The sequence below is a fragment of the Staurois parvus genome, unplaced genomic scaffold (genome assembly GCF_062004578.1).
Source record: "Staurois parvus isolate SC_StPar_1 unplaced genomic scaffold, SC_StPar_1.0 ptg000604l, whole genome shotgun sequence".
NCBI classification, from domain to species: domain Eukaryota; kingdom Metazoa; phylum Chordata; class Amphibia; order Anura; family Ranidae; genus Staurois; species Staurois parvus.
Window position 1 is genome coordinate 2,321,005 of NW_028318400.1, and position 25,340 is coordinate 2,346,344.

General features: G+C 43.3%; 1 protein-coding gene across 3 annotated transcripts in view; it reads left to right on the top strand.

Annotated features, from left to right (window-relative positions):
- Nucleotides 1–1,217: 1,217 nt before the first annotated feature.
- The window catches only part of HTR7 (5-hydroxytryptamine receptor 7), a 200,129-nt gene continuing 176,006 nt past the window's right edge, over nt 1,218–25,340 (top strand). The window contains exon 1 of one of the 3 annotated variants that reach the window (XM_089692766.1): nt 1,218–2,298. In XM_089692766.1, the coding sequence (XP_089548892.1) occupies nt 1,772–2,298 (527 nt within the window). In that variant the 5' untranslated portion in view covers nt 1,218–1,771. The remainder of the gene's footprint in view (nt 2,299–25,340) is intronic. The other 2 variants (XM_089692765.1, XM_089692764.1) reach the window with 2 other exon arrangements.

The window sequence follows — 25,340 nt, forward strand, 5'->3', positions numbered from 1 at the left end:
TAGCATTTTGTTGTGACAGGTTCTCTTCAATGGGGCATTAGGGGTCTATTAGACCTCCGATGTTTCAGCTACACCCCACTGAAGTGAATGGAGCACAAAGCATGAAACTGGAAGTCACGTAATACTTGTTGCTTTCATGTTCTTTCTAACTAGGGGAGATCAGAAAATCGATGTTTGGTGATCTAGTTTCCTCTACCCAGCTGCACCCACTATAGGGGCTCTTAGGAGGAACAGCCAAGCCTGTGAAACATGGTGGCGGGCTCACTGTCGTGACCCGTGGAAGTGATCAGTCACTTGATTGTTTCCAACTGACAGCTTGTCAGATTTACACACGTTTGTGAACCCCCCCCGATGTAGACATATGGCTTATATCAATGCAGCAGAACAGTTAAAGGAAACCTGTGATGGTATAAACCTGCCAGTTCTCATCTTTTTTATTTAAATGCTAATTGGCTGCATACATTCTGGGCCAAATTATATATATATTTTGAGACACCAGATTTTTTTTGTTTACTAAAGATGAATAGGCTGTTCACTTTGCAAGGGAATTCAGAGGTGAAGATCTACTGACTGCCACCATCCAATCATGTGCAAGCAAAAATACTTTTCTTCCTTGCAGGTGATTGGGAATTTCTTGCACAGTGAATTTTCATCACATTCACTAAGCTAATGGAAAAACCCATAAATCAAGAATGCAGATTAGGAGTTCTGTATATACTTTGAATTTTCTTATATAAATTCTTATTTTAGGCGAGAGTCTAAGGCCCCATTTGACAGTGCGATTTTCATGCGATTCTGTGTGTTGCAATTCAGTTGAATGGGCAGCCCTATGCACGCTTGTTGCCTGAAAAGAAGCTCTCGCTCCTTTTTCAGTCAACAAGCTGCACGCAATTTTTAAAAACACGCGTTTGCGGTGCCATTGATGGATAACGGCACACGACAGTGTGCCCCAGGCTGTGTCGTGGCGATTTTGCCCACGATTCCAAATCTCAAAGTGTGAATGGAGCCTAAAAGTGCTGAAGCCAGCGCCAACAAAGCAGCAATCACTTTCATAAGGAGATCAGCAATATCATTTCTCCAAGTTCAGTAATGTGTACACCTGTCTTGTAGCAGCTTGTCTGTAGGCATCATGTCCACTAGATGTCGCCATTACAATGACAAACCTTGCTTACTCATCTACACTGCAGTATGATGGAACTGGAAGATGTGATGCTTTTTCCTTTAGTGTAGAAACTACACACTCTGTCTTTGAGTTGCTGCTAGGAAATGAAAGGACGTGGGAAATAACTACAAACACAGTGTAGCCTGAAGTGAATGCATTCTTTTTTTCCCAGCCTGAAAACTTAAGCATCTCAAAAAGAGGCACTGGTAAGAACTCTCTGGGTAACTACTTTTATCTTCTGGAACTTGGAAAAAAAGACAGAAGCCTGTTTTCTTTGAATGACCAGCTGTAGATATATTTTATGAATTAAACATCACCTAGATGGTCAGCTCACTGAACTGCTGAGCAGCTGGAACCAAGCTGCTGAAGAATGACCACCAAGATTGTGGAGGCACTAAACATAAGCTGGTGGTCACCAAAAATGGCTTTGAGAAGACATCAAAGGTGAGTCCCTGAACCAAGCATGTCTACCCAGTTAAAGGTAGATTCTACCTACTCAGGAGACAGAGCTGCAGAGAATTAAACTCCCATGCTATATGTTGACTGTCAGCATCTGGAAAGAGCTGGACCCAGTCATTGGGGGTATACCCATGGGCTACACAAACCACAATGGTCATCCTCATCAACAGCAGCAACTTAAACAGTGACATCAGGTCCTATCTTATAGAAGACTTGGAGGACCTGAGCACCTCCATCATGATTTCTGGATCTTTGAACCCGCCTTTGCTGAAGATTGTCCAAGATGCCAGCACAATTAGTCCTATGCCCACCTCCAGCTTCCTAAATGAAAATGACACCCAGTGTGGGGAGCAAATCCTTAATTATGGTCACATTGAGAAGCTTGTCATAGGAGCCATCCTGTCTCTTATCACTTTGCTGACTATTGCAGGGAATTGCCTAGTAGTCATTTCTGTCTGTTTTGTCAAGAAACTTCGGCAGCCTTCTAACTACTTGATCGTGTCGTTGGCTTTGGCTGACTTGTCCGTGGCGATCGCTGTCATGCCTTTTGTCAGTGTCACCGACCTGATTGGGGGGAAATGGATTTTCGGCCACTTCTTTTGCAACGTCTTCATTGCCATGGATGTAATGTGCTGTACAGCTTCTATTATGACTTTATGTGTCATTAGCATCGACAGGTAAGACTGCGCCAATGTACACCTGTGTATTGTATCTGCATTATCTTTGTCTCCTACCAACTATAGTCACTGGGGTTTATTTACTAAAGCTGGAGAGTACACAAACATTTCTATGGCTCACGTCTGTATAGAAACCAATCAGCTTCCAACCTCAGCTTGTTCAAATAAACTTTGGCAATAAAACCTGGAAGCTGATTGGTTTCTATGCAGAAGTGAGCCTGATTTTCCTCTTTCCAGCTTTAATAAATAAACCCCACTGTGTAGTCACCACCACCTCACTAACGTCAGGAGACACCAGGGTAAAACTCCTAAAACTTTCCTTTTTAACGTTTGCTTAGACTTGGGATGAGAGAGAAGTTTTTTCAGTATTTAAACCTCCATTTTGGGAGGGGGGTTTCTCATATTCCTTTTATTTCTTTTAATTTAATGACCGATAGAGGTTTTAACCTTCCCCCATGGCATTAAAAAATCAAGTGTTTATTGTTAAATGTGTTTCACTTGTCTAGGTAACCACCCATCACTGGAAGAGGAAGGGAGGGGAAATCCTCTCCAAAGGGGATGCCAATAAAACCTGAAGTTTTAAAATTAGAAGTTATAACCTTCCCCTCCACTCCATATCCAACCGGAATCCACCCAATCCAAATGTAAACAGAAAGTTGTGTTTGGAAGTCCACTTTAAAGCCCAACTCTGGGAAACCTAAAAATGATCCCTGGCAGTGGGATTGCAAGAGTTCATTGCTTGTTTAGGGCTAGGGGAATCAGGGGCGGACTGACCATTTGGAAACTCGGGCACTGCCTGAGGGCCCGGGATCAGTAGGGGGCCCCATGAGATGCCCCTGGCACCTTTTTCATAGGCTTTTTTGAGTTTGGGCAAAGACACAGGGGCCCCATGATCCCCTATTGCCTGGGGGCCCCATGAGTTGTCAGTCCACCCCTGAGGGGATTTGTTAAGGTAGATTAATTTACCAGATGCTCAGCTAGACCATTCCCTGCAGCATCTACTCCCCTGCGGTTCAGCTGTCAAAGGTCCTGATGTCATCAAGACTAATGCGGGGACCATAGTTCTGCATTGGATGTGATTACTCTGCAGGATAACCCAGTGCTGGAGCATGTTGGGGCACCATTTGCTAGGGGAGCAGAAGATCAGGTAAGTTAAAGTGCTTCTCCTCTCCCCTAGACTAAACAAGCAATTAACCCTTGCAGTTCAGGTGCAGTCCCCCTAAATAGAATCATTTTCAGATTTTCAAGAGTTTTAAAGAGTGACTCCACTTTTGCTGAGGAAAAAACTTCCCCTCTGGGTGATCTATGTACATTGCAAGGATATTAACAAATGCTGTTGCAGATTCCTACCTTTTGTTATTCTGAATAATTGGCTGTTTGTCTGTGTCCAAGTGCAGAGTGAATCTGTATGGGAGTGATTTCATAATTATCAATCAGCTGCTGCACCTGCAGGGATCTAATGAGGAAAGCTGCAGGATCTGCATCCCCTTGGACATGATTTCCATTGGAGAGTATCACACCAAAAATTACTTTTTTTTGTAGGGGATTTGAATCTTAGTGCAGACTTCTGGGAAAATCAGTGAGCCAATCACATAAGCAGGAATTATATTTCCGTGGGCATTCTGTACAAAATCTGCGTACAGAACGCTTCCAGGTAGCCATATTGCATTTTCCAGAAAGTTACAGCAGCTGCAGATTGATAAGGAAAGGTAGTTTTTGATAATATGCAATTACAATATGACTTGTGTAGCAATTGTATACACCATCTTATTATTTTATTTTTATTTATTTGCTATTTTTTTTTTCCACGAAGGTGGAGTTACCCTTTAAGTGTCTGAGCAGTGGAGTGGTAGGTGCAAATGCCTAAGCTAAAAGTACAGAATAATTCTTACAAATGAGTTTGGGTATGGTATTCCTCTGTAGTCAATGGAGGCAATCAGAATGGTTGCTGTGGGATACTGCACTTTGCGCTGTACTTTTTACTGACTCAATAAATGAAAGTGTATTGTATTTTTTGTTGTATGTAAATAGAAGACACAACTATGACACTCTAAAGAAGAAGCAAGCTTCCATCAGAGGGAACCTGTCAATAAATGGATAGGATTGCATTACAAACTTGTTTTATCCATTTCCAGGGCTGCCTACCTTATCTTTCCTTCACTATTTGATGACATGCAGTTGTGTGCATACCAGGTATCCTCATACTTCACTGGCTGCATGCTTCTTGCAGATCAATGAATCAATAAATAGGAATACCAAGGATAGCCCTTGATCTTGCACCAAATAGTTGGCAATGACAGCTCCTGTGTTTCTACCTGGACGGATTCCCATTAAAAGGGCAATGGAAAGGACAGTGATCTGCACAAAGTCTGCAGTAACCCAGTGTAGGTAATCAGGTTTTAGTTTACCGGTCAGATCACAGAAAAACTGAGTTTTTTCGTGCTTATGACATTTGTACATTTTACCTGTCTTGTTGAATAAGGACAGTTGAGTATGACTTCTGCCTCCCAGGATAATTGATGCAGAAATGCTGTAAACAGGTAACATTAGGTAAGATACTGAATGTATTATTATTATTATAATACAGGTTTTTTATAGTGGCAAAACTTTGCACATTACTTTACAAAATAAAGGGAGACAGTAAAGTCACATATCATATCAAGACAATAGGGTTAGGATGACTCTTGAGAGCTTGCAATCTAAAAGTCTAACTTGCAAATTGTTTTTTAATAATGTTCCTTTTATACATTCATTTGAATGTTTGTTTACCTGTATACTGTGTGTGTGTGTATATATATATCTATATATATATATATATATATATATATATATAATTTTTTTTACAAATCTATGCATCACATACTTACCAAGTATGCTGCAGTCAGTTTTTTCCCCACTACACATTTTTTCGTATGTGAAACACCCAAAAATCCGCAAGGCCAATGAAGAATTTTTTTTCTGATCTTTGACTACTCCCTGAAAGCTACAGCACCCTATGATAATTATCAAAGTCCAAGCAATGTAGTATGTAGTGAGCCTTAGAGCCCATTCACACTTATACGTCTACGATTCATCTGCGTTTTATTAGCAATTTTCAGTTTGATTTGTAATGAGTTTTCACATGATTCTAACCACGTGTCAAACGTTTCTGCATTTAAAATGCATTGTTATATGGAGCATTTACCAATCAGCTTAATAGGGATATATATATATAATTTTTCAAATTGTGCTTCAAAACAGTACAGAGATGTGAACACTACCTATTTATAGGATTAGGACTATGAGGGTTGCTTGCTAAAGCTGGATAGTGCAAAATCTGCTGCAGTTCTGCATAGAAGCCAATCAGCTTCCAGGTTTTATTGCCAAAGCGTAATTGAACAAACTTAAGTTAGAAGCAGATTGGCTCCCATGTACAGCTGCACCAGATTCTGAATGCACCAGTTTTTGTGTACTTGCATTGTAGTGTGAATGGGAATTAAGCTGTAGTGGGTTCCTTAACCCCTCGATGCCGACCGTACTCAAATATGTGGCCTCTCGTCGGCTGGGCCTTGACGCCAAGCAGCCGCACATTTGCTTACCATTTGAAAACACATATGTGCTGAGAGCGCATGCCCTGCATGCTCCCAACACATATGTCGATGTCTCATGGAAAGGACCCTCGGGACCTTTTCCGATCATGTGACCGCTGTGACAGCGAATCAAAGCGGTCACATGACCCTAAATCCTTCCCCTCCTCCCAGCATCTGAAACTTCTTAAAGGGTCAGGAGGTGCCGACATAAAGAGGTTAAGCTGGCCATAGATGGATCTAAATTCGGCCAGTCCCTGCTGAACCTGCCAAATTTCGATTCAGCCATGGCCATTCCCATTTGAAAGGAGTCAGCTTCGTGATCAACTCTTGAATGGGACTGCTGGAAAATTTGGGGGAGATTTACTAAAACTGGTGCACACAGAATCTGGTGCAGCTGTGCATGGTAGCCAATCAGCTGCTAACTTGAGCTTGTTCAAATAAGCTTTGATGATAAAAATTGGAAGCTGATTAGTTTCTATGCAGGGCTGTACCAGATTTTGCACACTCTGGTTTTAGTAAATCTCCCTCTTTGTGGCTGCAAACCAAAGCATCATGGCTGTGGCATGTGTACACCTTCATCTGGCTGCCATTGCAGCTCAAGAGGGGAGGCTTGGGTGGGTAAAATCAGGGCTCAACCACCTATATACAGTATAAGTGCCCCCAGTGTAAATGATCAGTGTTTTATTTTTTACTATTCAGTCATCTAACAAGATACTTTACTAATTCAAGGCTTTTGAAAAAAAAAATAAATAAATGCACATTTTTGCAGGTAAAAAAATGTGCATTTATTTTTTTTTCTAAGGAGCCAGCAGAGCATTTCACCCGAGATCAGCAGATTGTGGTTGCATTGTGAGGCTCCTGCAGACTCTCAGACTAGGTTCACATATATGCAGTTGGCGCGGCTGCAGGTCCACACGAAAATTTGTGCGGCCACACCACACGCATAGAGGAATTAGTTCTAATGGCATGCTGCCCACACTGGAAATCACAACCGTACTGGGAACCGAGGTTCCTGTGTGGGCTGTGTTTTCAGAAGAAGTGCAGGGACTTCTTCCCTGCATGTCACGGGGCACGGGAGTTCATTTAAATGAATGGGCTCTCATGCCCGCGTAAAACGCATCCTGCACGGCCGCATAGATGTGAACTGGGGGTCAGGTTAGCTGTCTACTCGTTCCAGAGCTGGAAGATAAATGATCAAAGAGAGTGCTCACCAGTGCCCTTGTAGTTCATTGAGAAATTCAAGCTGTCAGCCACAATGGGTGATGGTACTTGTAGTCTACTCACATTTTCCTGTGAATGAATGACAAGGCCATGTGAGGGTGAGCCCCACACAAACGGGCTGTTTTTAAATTGTGACAGCGGGGGGAAGAGAATCCCCCACCCACTGTCACAGAGAGGGGGATGACTGGGGGAGAGGGGGTACATGCTGAACATGTCATATATTACACACTAAATATGGGTATAACATGCAACATGTTAAGAATGATGACCTTAGCCTTTAATAATGTGCTACAATTGTAGATGTTAAAATGATGCTGGACACATGTATGTACTAAAATAGGTAAAACATGGTCATCTTATTTGTTATTTGGTGCTGAATACTGTGCTGGACTGACTGGATCAGTCACCGGTCGTAGGTGGGGGGTTGATGGGTGGGTAGGGAGATGTCCCTCCTGTCAGTTGTACCCAATGGTGAATATTGGTGATAAACCCTCTTAGGTTTTGGGCTGCTGACTTTCTGATACGGCCTTGAGGTCAGTTACACATGTATACTTGGAATAGTAGAAAAGAAGGAGCTCTTGATGTCCAAAAGAATGCACTTTTGATAGTAGATTAGGAGGCATTTATTGAGAGTACGACAAATACATCAAGCCAAGCGTTTCAGGAGAAAAGACTCTCCCTTCTTCAGGGCTGTTGCTGCACGGTTATATGTTTTCCAGGTTCGGACCGCTGTCATTCCAGGAGCAGCAAAGATCTTTCTCCATTACCATTTGCTTTGAATGAAGTATTCCAATTTCCACACAAGAATATGAATTCTGTGAACTAAGAATGCAATTAGTAAGAAAATAGATCCTCAGTAGTTATATCAGAAGTGCTCCTTTTTAAAGCAGAACTAAGGGCAGTAATACTCTGTTCCAATGGTCTGATGCCCAAGCAGCCCCCCCCCCCCCCCCCCCCCCCAGCGCCAGCATCTTCTTCATGGCTTCTTCTGGGTTTTGGTATTCAGCTGTCTTGATTGGCTGTTGTGAGGTTATGTCACTTCCCACTCAGCATACATTCTCTGGGTTGTTGTGAACAGGCAGGTAAGTGTATTTAATTGCAGAAGAGAAATTAAAGTGGTTGTAAACCTCAGTCATTAAATGTGAGAAAAGCATATCCCTCTATAGTGAGCACTTCACTTAAGAGCACTCAATGTAATTTCTATCTGTTGCTTTGTTCTTCTACAATCAGCATGAATCACTTCTGACAAGTTTTCCTGACACCAAAATAAAAAAGGTGACAGGGGAGGAACCTCCAGCATATATTATTATTATTATTTTTACATCGAGTTTATATAGCGCCAAAGGGTTTGCTCAGCGCTGTAAAATATAGGGGGGACAATACATGGCACAGTACAACAATAACAAACAACGTACGAGGGGTAAGAGGGCCCTACTCTTTTGAGCTTACAATCTAGGAGGGAGGGGGTAGTGGTACAGTAGGAAGTGGCTGAGGGGAATGAAGTGGTGGGAGGAATGAGGGAGAATGGCCGTTAGGTGAGGGTGGGGTAGGCTTCCCTGAAGAGATGAGTTTTGAGGGAGCGCCTGAATGTGAGGAGGGAAGGCGACAGTCTGATGGATTGGGGCAGTGAGTTCCAGAGGATGGGGGAGGACCTGGAGAAGTCTTGCAGTCATGCATGGGAGGAGGAGACCAGGGAGCAGGATAGAAGGAGGTCCTGTGAGGAGCGAAGGGTACGGGTAGGGCGGTACTTGGAGATCAGGTTGGTGAGGTAGTCAGGGGCAGTGTTGTGAACGGCTTTGTAGGTCAGGGTTAGAAGTTTAAATTTGATGCGTTGGGCAATCGGAAGCCAGGGGAGGGAGAGGCAGAGGGGGTTGGCAGAGGTGAAGCGGTTGGTGAGGTGGATGAGTCTAGCCGCTGAGTTCAGGATGGTCTGAAGCAGGGAGAGCTTGCACTGGGGTAGGCCGGTGAGGAGGGAGTTGCAGTAGTCAAGGCGTGAGATAATCAGGGAGTGTACGAGTAGTTTAGTGTGTCTGGGGTAAGGAAGGTACGTATCTTGGCAATGTTGCGGAGGTGGAGCCTGCATGTTTTTGTAAGTGATTTGACATGAGGTTGGAAGGAGAGGTTCGAGTCAAGAATGACGCCAAGGACTTTGGCTTGCGGGGCGGGAATGATAGTGGTGTTGTTGGTGATGATGGATAGGATGGGGGGGGGGGGGGGTGTGGGTAGGGGGAAAGATGAGGAGCTCGGTTTTCGAGAGGTTAAGCTTGAGGAAATGTAGCGACCTCCAGTCTGAGATGTCGTTTAGGAGGTGAGTGATGCGGGCGGAGAAAGTGGGGGTGAGGAGAGGGGTGGAGAGGTAAATTTGAGTGTCGTGAGCGTAGAGGTGATAGTTGAAGCCATGGGAGTGTATGAGTTTGCCCAGGAAGGAGGTGTAGATGGAGAAGAGAAGGGGTCCTTGGGGGACCCCAACAGAGAGGGGGAGGGAGGGGGAGGAGGCACCGTTGTAGGTGACGCTGAAGGAGCGTCGGGATAGGTAAGATGAGAATCAGGAGAGAGCGGTATCTCTGATGCCAAGGGAGAGTAGTTTATTAAGGAGGAGGGGGTGGTCAACTGTGTCGAAGGCCGTGGAGAGGTCCAGGAGGCCCGAGGCAGTTCCCAGGCAGGGTCGCTGGGTACGGGCAGCTGGGTGTTGGTAGCTGGGTGTCCCGAGGTGGCGGCTGGGTGCCGGTGGCTGGATGCTGGCGGTCTGAGGTGGGCTTTGAGCCAGTAGGGAGGGCTCCAGGGAGACGGGCAGGTCGGTGTGCTGGGTAGTGGAGCAGCAGTACCGGTTCCTGGCCTATCATATAGCCTATGATCGACAGCATCAGCTCTGTGTGAAGGGGGTGTGTCTCTTCCCTCCAGTCAGCTCTCCTCACTGAGCTCTACAGAGTCTAATTTCATCTCTCTGCCCCCTGTTTTCTAAACGCTCAGACAAGAATTATAACTTCTGGACTTTGAATGGCTGTAGAGAAGAGAAGTCTGCTGATAAACAGGTACAACTTATGTATCAGGATTTGTTTCATCTCTGTGTATCACCTGAGGCCAGTCACTTGGGGGTTTATAACCTGTTTAAATGTCTCTTTTGCAATAAAGAACCTCTCTGTTCGCTATTTTTATCTTTCCAACTTTAGTTCCTTTTAGATGTAAGTGATGTAGTAAAGCAGTTGCGGTCTATAGGGGAAACTGTCGGGCCAGCTGGAAGATCTGATCACTAAAGACGTGCTCTGCTCCTGGAGGTCTCAGCCAGATAATCTTTTCTTTTCCTAGAACAGGAAGGAGAATATTTACACACATAGGTCATGTACCTCCGGTAAACTCATTCAGTCTTTTTTGTTTAGGAAGGCCAAGAATATTTTTGTATAAAGTTTCCTAGGAACTACAGATCTGGTTTTGCACATAATTAGATACAGACGCCCTTTGGGTAGCTCAGTCCACTGACTGCTAAAAACAAACCATGGCATGGTAAATCCTTGCCTGTTAGACTACGTTTAGATGCACAGCTAACCACCACCTGAAAAGCAATTCATGGAGGATCCCTTTTCAGTGGTGCATGACAGGTGATGAGAAAGTGATATGTTGCCTCCTCACCACCTGTTTTAACCCTGTAAATGTCATACCACCAGATCACCAGTTTTGCAAAAAACCTATTTACTTAACAGGGGTATCATATTTGCTGCATCCATGAAACAAAGCATCATGGTTGTGGAGTATATACACCTCCACATCCTTTGCAGTTGGGGGGTGGGCAGTTGTGTGGGGGGGTACAAATTTGACTCAACTGCTTCTTTTTACCTTCCCAACCCCAAGTGTAAAGGCACTGTTAGTAACACTTTTCTTATGTATTTAATAGTGATAGTAAAGACAATTTACTATCACAAAAATGTCATATTTACCTGCTCTGTGCAGTGGTTTTGCACAGAACAGCCCTGATCCTCCTTTACTTGGGTCCCCTGCCAGTACTCCTGGCTAGTCCCTTCTGCCTAGTGCTTCCAGAGCAAGCAGCTTACTATGGGGGCACCCAAGCAGGCTTGTTCCAGAGCCGCTGCTCTGCGTGTTTATTCACACACAGAGCAATGGCTTGGCCCCACCCCCTCTCCTTATTGGTTCACTGGCTGTCATTGACAGCAGAGGGAGCCAATGGCTCATGCTGCTGTGCCAGCCAATGAGGAGGGAGAGTCCTCTGAGAACCGAAGCTCTCATGCGCATCGCTGGATCGCAGAGGCTCAGGTAAGTATTAGGGGGGAGCTGCACACTGAAAGATTTTTAACTTCATGTATAGTAAAAAAACCTTCAACCTTTGGAACCACTTTAAAGTCCAGCCAAAGCTTAATTTTTAGTTTGGTATACAAAGGATATGGATTAGAACTGTCTGATTTGTCATTGTTGTCTATGGTCCTTTTGGTCAGAATCTTCTACACCAGCACAAGAGGTATATGGGGATCACACAATAGCAAAACACTTTTATAGTAGAGAGGGTAAAGCTAGAACTTATGGTGAAAGTTCTAACCCAATCCCAGCTAAAACAAGAAAAAAAAAAAGTGTTCAGCTTTACATCCTTTCTGCAGTGAACACAAAAATGCTCCCGTTATGTGGAGCTGCCCCTGCACTGCAAGGGTTAATTGCGTATTTAGGTCTAGGGTACCTGAAAAAGTAGGTTTACTCACCTGATCCTCATCCCCCACAGGGCGGGATCTAGGGAGGTGCTGGGGGGGGGCTGTGCCCCCCCCCCCAGATTTTAGTCATGCCCCCCCAGGTCTGAGAGTGCATTCACTGATCCATATGTTAGTCTGATGCAGACAGTTGATGTAAGGAGGCACACTGATGGGGACAATCCAAGAAAGGGGGCACTCTGATGGAGACACTGATGTAAGGGGTGTTCTGATGGGGACACCGATGTAAGGGGGCACTCTGATTGGGAGACCTGATGTAAGGAGGCACTCTGATTGGGACATTTGATATAAGGGATACTCTAATGGGGACCGTGATGTATGGGAACCAACTGATGGGGACCCTGATATAAGGGGGTACTCTGATGGGAATCTGAAATAAAGGGGTACTCTGATGAGGACTCCTGATGTAAATGGAGACTCTGATAGGTACATCTGATATAAGGGGGCAAAGGCTCTGTTTAATCATCCAAATCCAATGACAGCCTAATGCATACTAGTGTTTCCCAGGTTGTGACACTGTATGCCATACTGTCAGTGACTTGCACAGTGTTCTCATTATGCCCCCTGATTTTGTTACTGCACCCCCAGCTCAGAGAGGCTAGATACGGCCCTGATTTCCCAGCAGCTGGCACTTTCCTCTACTCCCCTCCACTCCACAAGTGGACTGTCCCTTGGCATCCACACTTCGATCACAGGGCTGTGTACCTCGCACTGTACCTGAGAAGGTCAGATGACCTGTAGGCATAGGAGCGTAGGGGTGAAGAGGCTTCAGGGACCATTCTAGCATCACTGGGGAAACCTGTGGGACTGGGTAATCAGATAAGAAAAAGTGCTTTTCTATTACCCTAGACCAAAACAAGCATTTAACACTCGCAATGCAGGGAAGTCTCACTGCATGGGTTGATTTTTGTTTTCCCTGGAGTTCAGCTTTAACCTCTTCCTGGCCACCCATTCTACATAGACAGCAGACGGGAAGCAGCACCGATGCGGGCTAATATTCCTGTACATCAGCCTGCATCGTTAGCAGTGTGAGAGCAGAGAGAAGTCATCCTGCAGTGTGTGTACAGGAGCCTATCAGGCGACTTCTGCATTCACACACTGCAGTGCCAGCCACCCCAGTGCCCCAGTTTAGTGCACCTGTGTCCCTGATCTCTGCCCCACAATATCAGTAATAAATAATGCACAAAACACCCCCTTACACCATACCAAATGTCCTGATCACCACCATACCAGTGTCCTGGTCACCACCATACCCCAAACCAACACCCTGGTCACTGCCATATGCCACACTAGTGCCCTGATCACAGCCATACACCATACCAGCGCCCTTATCACCTCCATACACCTTACCAGGATCCTGATCACCTCCATACACCTTACCAGGATCCTGATCACTGCCTTACCCCATACCAGGATCCTGATCATCTCCATACACCATACCAAGATCCTGATCACCTCCATACCCCATACCAGGATCCTGATCACCTCCATACCCCATACCAAGATCCTGATCACCTCCATACCCCATACCAAGATCCTGATCGCCTCCATACCCCATACCAGGATCCTGATCACCTCCATACACCATACCAGGATCCTCATCACCTCCATACACCATACCAGGTTCCTGATCACCTCCATACACCATACCAGGATCCTGATCACCTCCATACACCATACCAGGATCCTGATCACCTCCATACCCCATACCAGGATCCTGATCACCTCCATACACCATATCAGGATCCTGATCACCTCCATACATCATACCAGGATCCGGATCACCTCCATACACCATAGCAGGATCCTGATCACCTCCATACACCATACCAGGTTCCTGATCACCTCCATACACCATACCAGGATCCTGGTCACCCTCATACACCTTACCAGGATCCTGATCACTGCCATACCCCTTACCAGGATCCTGATCATCTCCATACCCCATATCAGGATCCTGATCACCTCCATACCCCATACCAGGATCCTGATCACCTCCATAGACTATATCAGGATCCTGATCACCTTCATACATCATACCAGCGACCTGATCACCACCATACCCCATACCAATGTTCTGATCACTGCCATACCCCATACCAGCATTTTGATCATCACCATACCCTATAACAGCATCTTGATCACAGCCATACCCCATACCAGCATCCTGATCATCCCTATACCCCTTAACAACATCCTGGCTACTGCCATACCAGAGTCCTTATGATTGCCATACCTCAAGCTAATGTCCTGATCACCACCATACCTCATACCAGTGTCCTGATCACTGCCATACCTCATGCTAATGTCCTGATCACTGCCATACCCCATACCAGCATCCTGATCACTGCCATACGCCATACCAGCGTCTGACATTTTAGGATCTCAACTGATCAAGTTTCAATGATATATCCCATAGTTTGCAGACTCTATAGCTTTCATACAAACTAAATAATATAAACTGTTTTGGGTTATTTTTACCCCCAAGATGTAGCAGAATATAGTTTGGCCTAAATTTATGAAGAAAAATTATCTATTTGCAAAATTTTATAACAAAAACTAAGCAAAATGATTACACCTCTTTTGAAAAGTAAGATTTCAATCAATATCTCAATGAATACAAGAACAATTTCCAAACTTTTTACAAAACTAAGTTGTCTAAAATTTAGCTTTGCTTCTTAGACTTCCATTGGGGGTGTATTCATTTTTACAACATGGTCTTCAATGAATTTGTTAGGAAAGATACTTTTTTGTGTGTGCAAATTAACAAAATTATTTTTTCCCCCAAATTTTCTGTATTTTTTAATTTATATAGCAAAAAATAAAAAATCCAGTGGTGATCAAATACCACCAACAGAAAGCTCTATAGGTCTCAAAAAAGGATAAACATTTCATGTGGGTACAGTGTTGTATGACTGAGTAATTGTCACTTAAAGTGTGAAAATTGGCCTGGGCTAGAATGGGGTGAAAGTGTCCAGACATGAAGTGGTTAAAAAATATGTAAATCTAACATTTCATATTCCTGATATGTGCTTGTTGTAACATATACTTTTATGAAAAAGAATCCTGTTCTCTTTATATTGCGTCCTTTGTGTGAAATCCCCTGTGTTCCTGCCAGTGCCTCTGTTTTCCTATTAAAAGCCGACCATACTAAGCAGGGAGAGCACAGTGTGGTTAGTTTTCTAGCTGTGCTGGGAGAGTATCCAATAATCCGAATTTTGCTGACACATCCCCCTGCACAGCCATGAACTTGTAAGATCAGTGTACTGCTATTTCTCCTATCACAGCTCCTTATGCAGCTGAAAACAGACGGTATTTGCTCACTTTAAAAAAAAAAGGAAAAAAGGTATTTATAATTTTTTTTGTTATGTGTATACACAAATGTTTTGCCTTTCATTTCTATTTTAAACAGAATGGTTTGTTTTACAAGGTGAGGGTTTACAAATACCTTAAATATCACTGTATTCTGCAGAAGAGCCCAACTTGTGTCTGCTGTTACCTCCTGGATATTAATCAATAAAAAAAAACAACAGGCATTGTGTAAAAACATAGAAGTATGATGACAGAAAAATACTTCCAAGTGGTCTGTCGAGTCCACACTGTTTTTGTTTTTGTCTGTATATACACCTATGTTTGTGTGTACTGTGAAGAGGCTCTCATGCCTGTCCTCTTCCACAAGCACCATCAATAACAGAGGGCTCCCTCCTAATTAATAAGTATACTTTCCATTACCACATACTGATGTAACCCAGGAATGCACATATACAATTTACCTAATTTATTATATTTACATTTACCACACTGCAAGGGTTAAATTCTTGATTACAGCTAAAGGGCACCAAAAATCAGTTTTCCGTACCCAGTCCTCAGCTTCCCCAGAAGTCAGCACTCTTCTCTTCTCTTTCTACTCCTGACGGTGGATTGTCCCCATGCATCCTCCCATCCAATGCAAGGCCGTGGGCTCTGGGTGGATTTGGTGACATTAGAAGACCTGCAGCCTCTGGAGCAGAAGGGAGAGGAGGCTGCGGTGACTTGTCTTTCAGCCTGGAGGAGCCTGCAGGAACAGAGAATTGGGTAAGTAAAACTGCTTTCTGAGCCCCTCCCCCCCCCGACTCAAACAAGCAGAGGGGGGGGGGGGCAGTCCCACAACAAGGGATTTTTCCTTTCCCTGGAGTTCAGCTTTAAGTCTAATTAAACATACTACTTACATGTAATTATTAGCTAAGAGATTACATTACTCTTCTGACAATGCTTCATCTTTCTCTCCCCCAGAAGTACAGAGCCATCTTTGTTCAGTTATTATCTAGGGCTTGATAAGCCCCTTATCTACAGACCCCCATAACCACTGGGCCAGGGCTGTGGAGAACAAGCCCTTGTCCTCATCAACATTGGGATAGGGTGCTTTGCCAGAGGGGGTCCCTCTCTGGAAAGGTACCCCCCATGTTGAGGACATGTGACCTGGTAGGTAAATGGGGGATCTCATGCTTGTTCCTCACTCTTTCCTAGCCTGCCAGACTTCATGCTCGGATAACGGTCTGGTATGCCTCTGGGGTGTAAGGGTCTAGGGGACCTTACACCATTTTTTTTTATTTTTGGAATTGGCTTCCCTACAAATTCATACCAGACCTGAAGATCCTGGTATGGATTGTGGGGGAAACCCCGCACAATTTTTTGAAACACTGTTGTGGCCAGGAATCCCGGATTGAGGAGAGTGGGAAGAATAGCACTAGATCTGTAGGGTCTACTGGTATTATTATCTTAAGGTATTGATGTTGGTGTAAATGATCTGGTTCCTGGGCAGGTGGCTTCTACATCCCAGAGAATCCTTGACTTGTAGTGTAAGCACTCGTGTTCTCATTTATGTATATTTAGTTCGCAACTGCTTTTACAATTGACTATTAGGGTATAATTTTGACCCAGTGGAGGGTATATTTTATCAATATCAGATCGATATGGAGATCTTCTTATGTTCTTTCTAGCTCTGATGAAGAGGGCGCTTGGGCCCCTGAAACACAGTGGCTACTTTTTTTAATTGTACCCCTGGTTTTTAATGGAATAAAGTTGTATCTGCACATCTTATCAGTGGTGTGGTGCTTCAATTTCAGTTCTCGTTACAGCTGAATGAGCAGGGCAGGGATAAGTCAGTAGCTGTTAAGACGCCGGCAGGTGCTGAATCCCTGAAAATCAGCATCTCTGAGCTGGAACTGTCACATTTAGCAATGGTAGGAATACCAATGCCAAATTTCCCACTACAGCCGAAGGTCCACTGTAAAATATTGGGAAAAAAACATATCAACCGCTTGTGGAATTGGATGTATGGCGGCAAAGTATCATCCCTGCACTGGATCATGTACAGGTGAAACTCGAAAAATTAGAATATCGTGCAAAAGTTCATTTATTTCAGTAATGCAACTTAAAAGGTGAAAATAATATATGAGAAAAACTCATTACATGCAAAGCAAGATAGTTCAAGCCGTGATTTGTCATAATTGTGATGATTATGGCTTACAGCTCATGAAAACCCCAAATCCACAATCTCAGAAAATTAGAATATTACATGCAATCAATAAAACAAGGATTGTACATAGAACAATATTGGACTTCTGAAAAGTATAAGCATGCATATGTACTCAGCATTGTTTGGTCTCATGTCTCTCATCTTTCTCTTGGCAATGCCCTATAGATTCTCTATGGGGTTCAGGTCAGGCGAGTTTGCTGGCCAATCAAGCACAGTAATCCCACGGTCATTGAACTAGGTTTTGGTGCTTTTGGCAGTGTGGGCAGGTGCCAAGTCCTGCTGGAAAATGAAGTCAGCATCCCCATAAAGCTCGTCTGCGGAAGGAAGCATGAAGTGCTCCAAAATCTCCTGGTAGATGGCTGCGTTGACCCTGGACTTAATGAAGCACAGTGGACCAACACCAGCAGATGACATGGCTCCCCAAATCAACACAGACTGTGGAAACTTCACACTGGACTTCAAGAATCTTGCAGTGTGTGCCTCTCCATTCTTCCTCCATACTCTAGGTCCTTGGTTTCCAAATGAGATGCAAAAGTTGCTCTCATCAGAAAAGAGGACTTTGGACCACTGAGCAACAGACCAGGTCTGTTTTTCTTTAGCCCAGGTAAGACGCTTCTGACGTTGTTTGTTGTTCAGGAGTGGCTTGTCAAGAGGAATATGACATTTGAAGCCCATGTCCAGCCTCAGTCCACTGCTTGTGAAAGTCCCCAAAACTTTTGAATGGCCTTTTCCTGACAATCCTCTCCAGGCTGCGGTCATCCCTGCTGCTTGTGCACCTTTTTCTTCCACACTTTTCCCTTCCACATAACTTTCTATTAATGTGCTTTGATACAGCACTTTGGGAACATTCAACTTCTTTTGCAATTACCTTTTGAGGCTTTCCCTCCTTATGGAGGGTGTCAATGATGGTTTTCTGCACAACTGTCAGGTCAGCAGCCTTTCCCTTGATTGTGATTCCTACTGAACCAGACTGAGAGACCATATAAAGGCTCAGGAACCCTTTGCAGGTGTTATGGCTTAATTAGCTGATTAGAGTGGGACACTTTGAGCCGAGAATATTGCACCTTTTCACAATATTCTAATTTTCTGAGATTGTTGATTTGGGGTTTTCATAAGCTGTAAGCCATAATCATCACAATTATGACAAATCACGGCTTGAACTATCTTGCTTTGCATGTAATGAGTCTATCTCATATATTAATTTCACCTTTTAAGTTGCATTACTGAAATAAATTAACTTTTGCACAATATTCTAATTTTTCGAGTTTCACCTGTATCTAATACATGATCCAGCTCTTCTGGGTGATTAGTTACAGCACAAGCTGATCAGCTGGTCCTGGCCAATGACTGATGATCAATCATTGCCTGGGACCCACTTATAAGCGAAATGGATAACAAAACAGAGCTTTTTTGAATGTAAACAACACAGAACTCTGTCTGGTCAGCCAGGATGTGCCTGTTTCCCTGCAAAGCATATCCCTTAGTAAAAGCACCACACAGAAAAACACACCAAGCATTGTTAGGCACACAGTGAACCCTTTGATTGCCCCTAGATGTTAACCCCTTCCCTTCCAGTGTCATTAGTACAGTGTCAGTGTATATTGTTATCACTGATCACTGTATTAATGTCACTGGAGATGTCAGTGGCAGTTAGTCAGTTCCCATAAAATGTCAGTTAGTGTCAGATTGCCCACTGTACTGTCACAGTCCAGCTATAAGCTGCTGATCGCTGCCATTACTAGTATTTAATAATAAATAAATACAATTTCCAGCATAGTTTGTAGATGCTATAACTTTCATGCAAACCAATCAATGTACACTTATTGCAATTTTTTTTTACCAGAAATGTAGCAGAAAACATTTTGGCTAAAATTTATGAAGAAATTAGATTTATACATTTTTTTAAATTAGATATGTTTTTTTATTGGATATGATTTTTTTATTGTATATGTTTTATCGCAGAAAGTGGAAAAAAATCATTTTTTTTTCTGTTTATATCACAAAAAATAAAAAACCCAGTGATGATCAAATAATGCCAAAAGAAAGCTCTATTTGTGTAAAAAAAATCTATAAATTTCATGAGCGTGTAGCATTGTATGACCGTGCAATCGCCAGTAGGTAGCACAGTGCAGAACTGTAAAAAATAGCCTGGTCAAGAGGGGGGGGGGGGGGTAAAAATCTTCTGGAGTTAAGTACACCAAAAAAAAAAATTAACACGTGGTATTTAACACGTTTTTAGTCATTTGTCTGCTGCAGAGATAAATACTGCATGAGTTATTTTAATGCAAAAAATTCCTGTGACAATTATCTCTTAGAGAGTTGACCACAAAGGTTGGTGGAACACAAAAAATATGTGCAGCATTACAAATCTTTGGCAGCTAGAATGTTCTAGCATGTGTCCCAATATATTGTCACATATCCTTCATAAATGTTATGCTGCCACGATACATGATATTATAGTTTTTTCAGCTTACTGGGTGAGCTCCGCTGTTGACCCCATGGCGCTCATTTAGCTATAATAGTGCTCTTGGCAGACTAGGCTATACTGTATATCATTGTCCAGCTAACTATACTGCATACAGGTTATAGCACATGATTTAAGTGGAGAATCAGTATTTTGTTTCTATAAATATTATTTTTAATTATTGTAGAATCATTTCATAATCTCTATATGCTGCTGGTTTATGTTAGGTTTTATATGAAGAATAGTTTACCTTTAATTTTGACTGTGTGCTAAAGTCAAATTAAAGAGGATCTATTGTATCCATACATTTTGACAGACAATTCAGTCTATTTCACATTTAGTCTGTCAAATTTCTCAGAATCAGACATATCACCTTTGAAAGTAGACAGCATGGCAATGCTCATGAGAATGCAAATGTCCCGATGATTAAATTGGTTTCCAAGAGATAAAAAGCAGTGTTGCTCTGAATATTAGTCAGGCACGTAACGCAGAGGAATCTGTTTTGTTCATGGGTGTCAGATATGCATTTTTGTTTAGACTATACTACCATCTAGTAGATTCCTTACTACAAATGACCGCACTTCTAAGCACTCGATATTCCAATGATATACCCATTCTAATATTAGACTGATTTTATTGCAGTTATTTTTAATTAGATCCTACTGTACATCTGAAAAATAGTGATTGCTGCATGCACTGACATTTTGGTCAGACTGAATCATTTTATGCTGTACAATTTTCAGCTAAATGTTGCTTTCAGTATTGTGCAAAACAAACATTGTTTTAGGATATGAAAAATGTTATCTGGTGGTGAAATAATAGTCTATACCAACCTTTCTCAACCTTTTCCATAAAGAGGAACCTTTGAAATACATTTTCCTGTGTCAGGGCAGCCCTGCTAAAGGTAACTATATCTACAACTCATGATACATTCGTGTGATGGCCAGTTGGGGGGGAATGCTCCTTACACTTGTGGACATTGGGAAGAGATACCCCATACAGATAGCTAAAAAGATCAATGGTGTCAGTGGGAACTTATCGGAAAAGTCAAAATTGCTCATTGCTCAAGAAACCCCAAGCAACCTCTAGAGGAAGCTTAGTGTTCCATGGAACTCTGGTTGAGAAACCCTGCTCTATACTCAAGGCTGCATTTATATTTCCTACCTGCAAAGCAAACTAACTAGCCTTAGTATTGCAGTATAAAAGTCATAATCGCACAAGGTGTTCTTAGCTGGGGTGAAAAAGCTGAAGGAGGCCCTTAGTACAGAGATGAGCCTCCTGTGCTACCTTCCTACCCCAAATGACCCCAAAAGCCAAAAACTAAGTGGCCGCAGACACCTAACTATATTCCAAAATAGTGAAAAACAAAGGCGTGAAAGTGTGCTATGCTACTTAGTGAATGATCAGTGGAAACATAAATGACATAAACTCAATGTAAATATGTCCCTCATCCAAGTGTGAACATAACATATAGAAACATATAAAATGGTGCAAACAATGCCAAGTGACAGTAACAGCCACAAAAAAAGGCTATAAAGTGCTGGTGACACAAGTGAATAAATCAATAATGCTGATGCATAAAAAAGTGACTCAGTCCCAAAAAATCAATCAAAAAATAATTAATAAATGACTCAATCAAAATTGGCTTGTAGTGTAAGCACTCGTGTTCTCATTTATGTATATATAGTTTGCAACTGCCTTTATGATTGACTATTTGGTTATAATTTTGACTCAGTAGAGGGAATATTTTATCAATATCAGACCGATATGGAGATCTTATGTTCTTTCTAGCTCTGATGAAGGGGGCACTTGGACCTCTGAAATGCAGTGGAAACTTTTTTAAATCAATATTGCTGATGTACAAAAAAGTGACTCAGTCCCAAAAAATCTATTAAAACATAATTAATAAGTGACTCAATCAAAATGGATTGAGTCACTTATTAATTATTTTTTGATTGTTTTTTTGGGGCTGAGTCACTTTTTTATACATCAGCAATATTGATTTATTCACTTGTGTCACCAGCACTTTATAGCCTTTTTTTGCAGCTGTTACTGTCACTTGGCATTGTTTGCACCACTTTATACAGTATGTTTCTTTATGTTATGTTCACACTTGGATGAGGGACATATGTACATTGAGTTTATGTCATTTATGTTTCCATTGATCATTCACCAAGTAGCTCAGCACCCATTCACACCTTTATTTGAAGGAGGCACTTGTTCCCCACCTCCTTGCTCCATACCAGTACACTTAAAAGTAATAACTACAAGAGTAGGACAAATTGTCACTCTACTCTGTTAATGGTTCTGCTGTATGGTTACATACCTAGAATGAGTAAAATGTAAGAACACAGTACATTATTTCATCAAAATACATAAATTGCAGGGACACTAACAACAATAAGCCAGTTGAATTGTTCCTGCCCCCCCGGAACCTTTAGTTATTCAAGGGTGTAGTGGTCATACCTCCAGGCTCTAGATGTCACTGTTTACAATTGTTACATGTATTATACTTTCTATACTCAGTTAGTTCCTGTTTTAGTTCACACTAGAATGCGGTATGCAGGTTTCGGGCACCATGTTCTAGTGTGAAACAGGGCTAAAACAGGAACAGGAACTAATTTTTTCAGAGTATAGAAATCACAGCTGATAACATCCCATGGCTTCCAATACCACCTCTATGCTGATGACACCCAGATCTATCTCTCCACTCCCCAGCTCACCCCCTCAATCTCCTCACATATCACAAATCTACTAAGGGATATATCAGCATGGATGTCACATCACTACCTTAAACTCAATCTTTCAAAACTTGAGCTTGTAATAGTTCCTCCTCCCCGATCCCCCACTCATGACTTTACCATTAAGATCAACAGCACTACCACTGGTCCTTCCTCTCATGCCAGGGTGCTAGGCGTAATCCTAGACTCTGACCTGTCCTTTGGGCCCCACATCCACTCACTGGCTAAATCCTGCCACCTCAACCTCCGGAACATTTCCAAAATCCACCCCTTCCTGACCAATGACACCACAAAACAATCTATCCACGCCTTGGTTATATCCCACCTCGATTACTGCAACTCCCTCCTCACTGGTCTACCATTACACAGGCTATCCCCCATTCAGTCTATTATGAATGCTGCTGCTAGACTCATACACCTTACCAACTGGTGCCCCTCTCTGGCAATCCCTCCACTGGCTTCCACTAACCCAACGTGTAAAATTCAAAATACTAACCACAAATTACAAAGCCATCCACAACACTGCCCCTAGCTACATCACCAACCTCATCCACAGATACCGCCCAAATCGCCCACTCCGCTCCTCCCATGATATCCTCCTCTCTAGCTCCCTCATCACCTCCTCCCATGCTCGCCTCCAGGACATCTCCAGAGCCTCTCCCAACCTCTGGAACTCCCTACCACAGCATGTCCGGTCAGCCCCCACCCTGTCTGCCTTTAGGCGATTTTTGAAAACTCACTTCTTCAGGGAAGCCTACCCCACCTCCACCTAAGAACTGTACTTGAATCACCTCCGCCAGATCATCCCCCACAGCTATCACCTTTTGTATCACCTCCCCCTTCCTTTAGATTGTAAGCTCCACGAGCCGGGCCCTCCTATTCCTTCTGTACTGAAATGTATTGGAATTGTACTGTCTCCCTTATATTGTAAAGCGCTGCGCAAACTGTTGGCGCTATATAAATCCTGTATAATAATAATAATAACAATTAGAATTGCACTGCCCTTGTGATCTGCAGCTGGTGTCAGTGCAGTGATAATGACACCCCAACCTCAGATCACAAATGTAGTGCATTTGCCTGCACCGGATGGTATGGTACAAGATGACCATGCAATCTAGTTACAATGCATTTATAAAATTGGTGCATGCACTACTTTGGTGCGACGTGGTGCAATTGGAACCCATTCAAAATGAATTGGCTGAAATCACACCACACTGAATCGCAGGTGAGTTGCACGTTAATGCGGCGCGCTTTCTGTGCAACTTAAAGTTGATCAATATCGTGAACCTAGGCTTATGGATGCCTGAACGAGTTAATATAGCTCTCCATAGCGCTGTCTCCCAGACTACAGGACACAACACGATTGGCGGTGAGGATGTTGTTCCATCTCTACAGGAGCCTGCGACTTTTCTTCCATACCCTGGTGAGCCTACAATGCCTTTTGCTGCTTTGATTAGTACATTGTATGTTTGAGAATTACATACAGTACCTGCTGCTAATCAAGAGGACTCACCTACTGCTAGACAGCATGCTGGGAGCGTTGGAGCAGAAGGACAGCATGTTTTCTCTTCTCTACCAGCAGCAGATGACACTTGTAATATACAGTCGTTCTTACTGCATTAAAGAAGGTTTTGTGCCTGAAGTAAACATAGTTGCAGAACAATATCAATTCTGACTCTGTGGATAACATAATGGGGAATCTACAGCAGTGTTTCTCAACCTTTTTCCAGTCGGGGCGCCCTTAAAAAGTATTTTCTGTAACGAGGCACCCCTGTCCAAGGCTTGGTTCACGTTACTGAGTGTCGTGGAATGCACGTGAAATTGCGCTCATTCCTGACACGCAGACAAATGCTCTGCTCTTTAGGGGTACCCCCGTGCATTGGCAAACACGGGGTGTTTTTGGTGTGGTGCAATTTTAATACTAAGGTCAAGGATGACCAGGGGCGGACTGACAACTCATGGGGCCCCCGGGCAATAGGGGATCATGGGGCCCCTGTGTCCTTGCCCAGACTCAAAAAAGCCTATGAAAAAGGTATCAGGGGCATCTCATGAGGCCCCCTACTGACCCTGGGCCCTCGGGCAGTGCCCGAGTTTCCAAATGGTCAGTCCGCCCCTGGGGATGACTTTCCATGCATTTCTGCGGGTAGGCAGCACATTGAAATGAATGGGCTGCCCTACATACAGCCACACAGATGTGAACCAAGGGCCTGTACAACTGTGAGGTTGGAGAGCGGTAAAACCACACAATTGAGCTGCTTTTACCACCCCCAACTGCTCCCCTTTTAGCTGCAGATACAGCAGCTAGGGGTATACACATGCTGTTGCTGCAGTTGGAAGTATACCTCCAAGTGAATGGGGTTGAACTACATCCACCACGCGACTGTGTGCGCATTGCACGCAGTTGTGGTGTGCTGATTGATGCTGCTTTATACGGGGTTAAACTAAGTGGTGAGCAGGCAACATATTGCCTCTTTACCACCTGTCAAATGCCTCTGCTTCTGAGCATGGATGAAAAAGTTCTAAAAAAGCAGTTCTGAAAGGACAGGAATAGGGGTTCGAGATTAAAAGTAAAATACATATACACACATATAAAAACAAATGCACACATACAAACACACACATAGGCATACACACGTACGTACACACAAACGTACATACACACACACACATAGATATACACGCACACACACGTACCCATGTACACACATATACACACACATATACACACACACACCATTATGAAAAATTACAGTACCTTAGCTTCCATCACACAGCCAGGTACTGCACTCTAGGGGGGAGTAGAGAGCAGAGAAGACACTC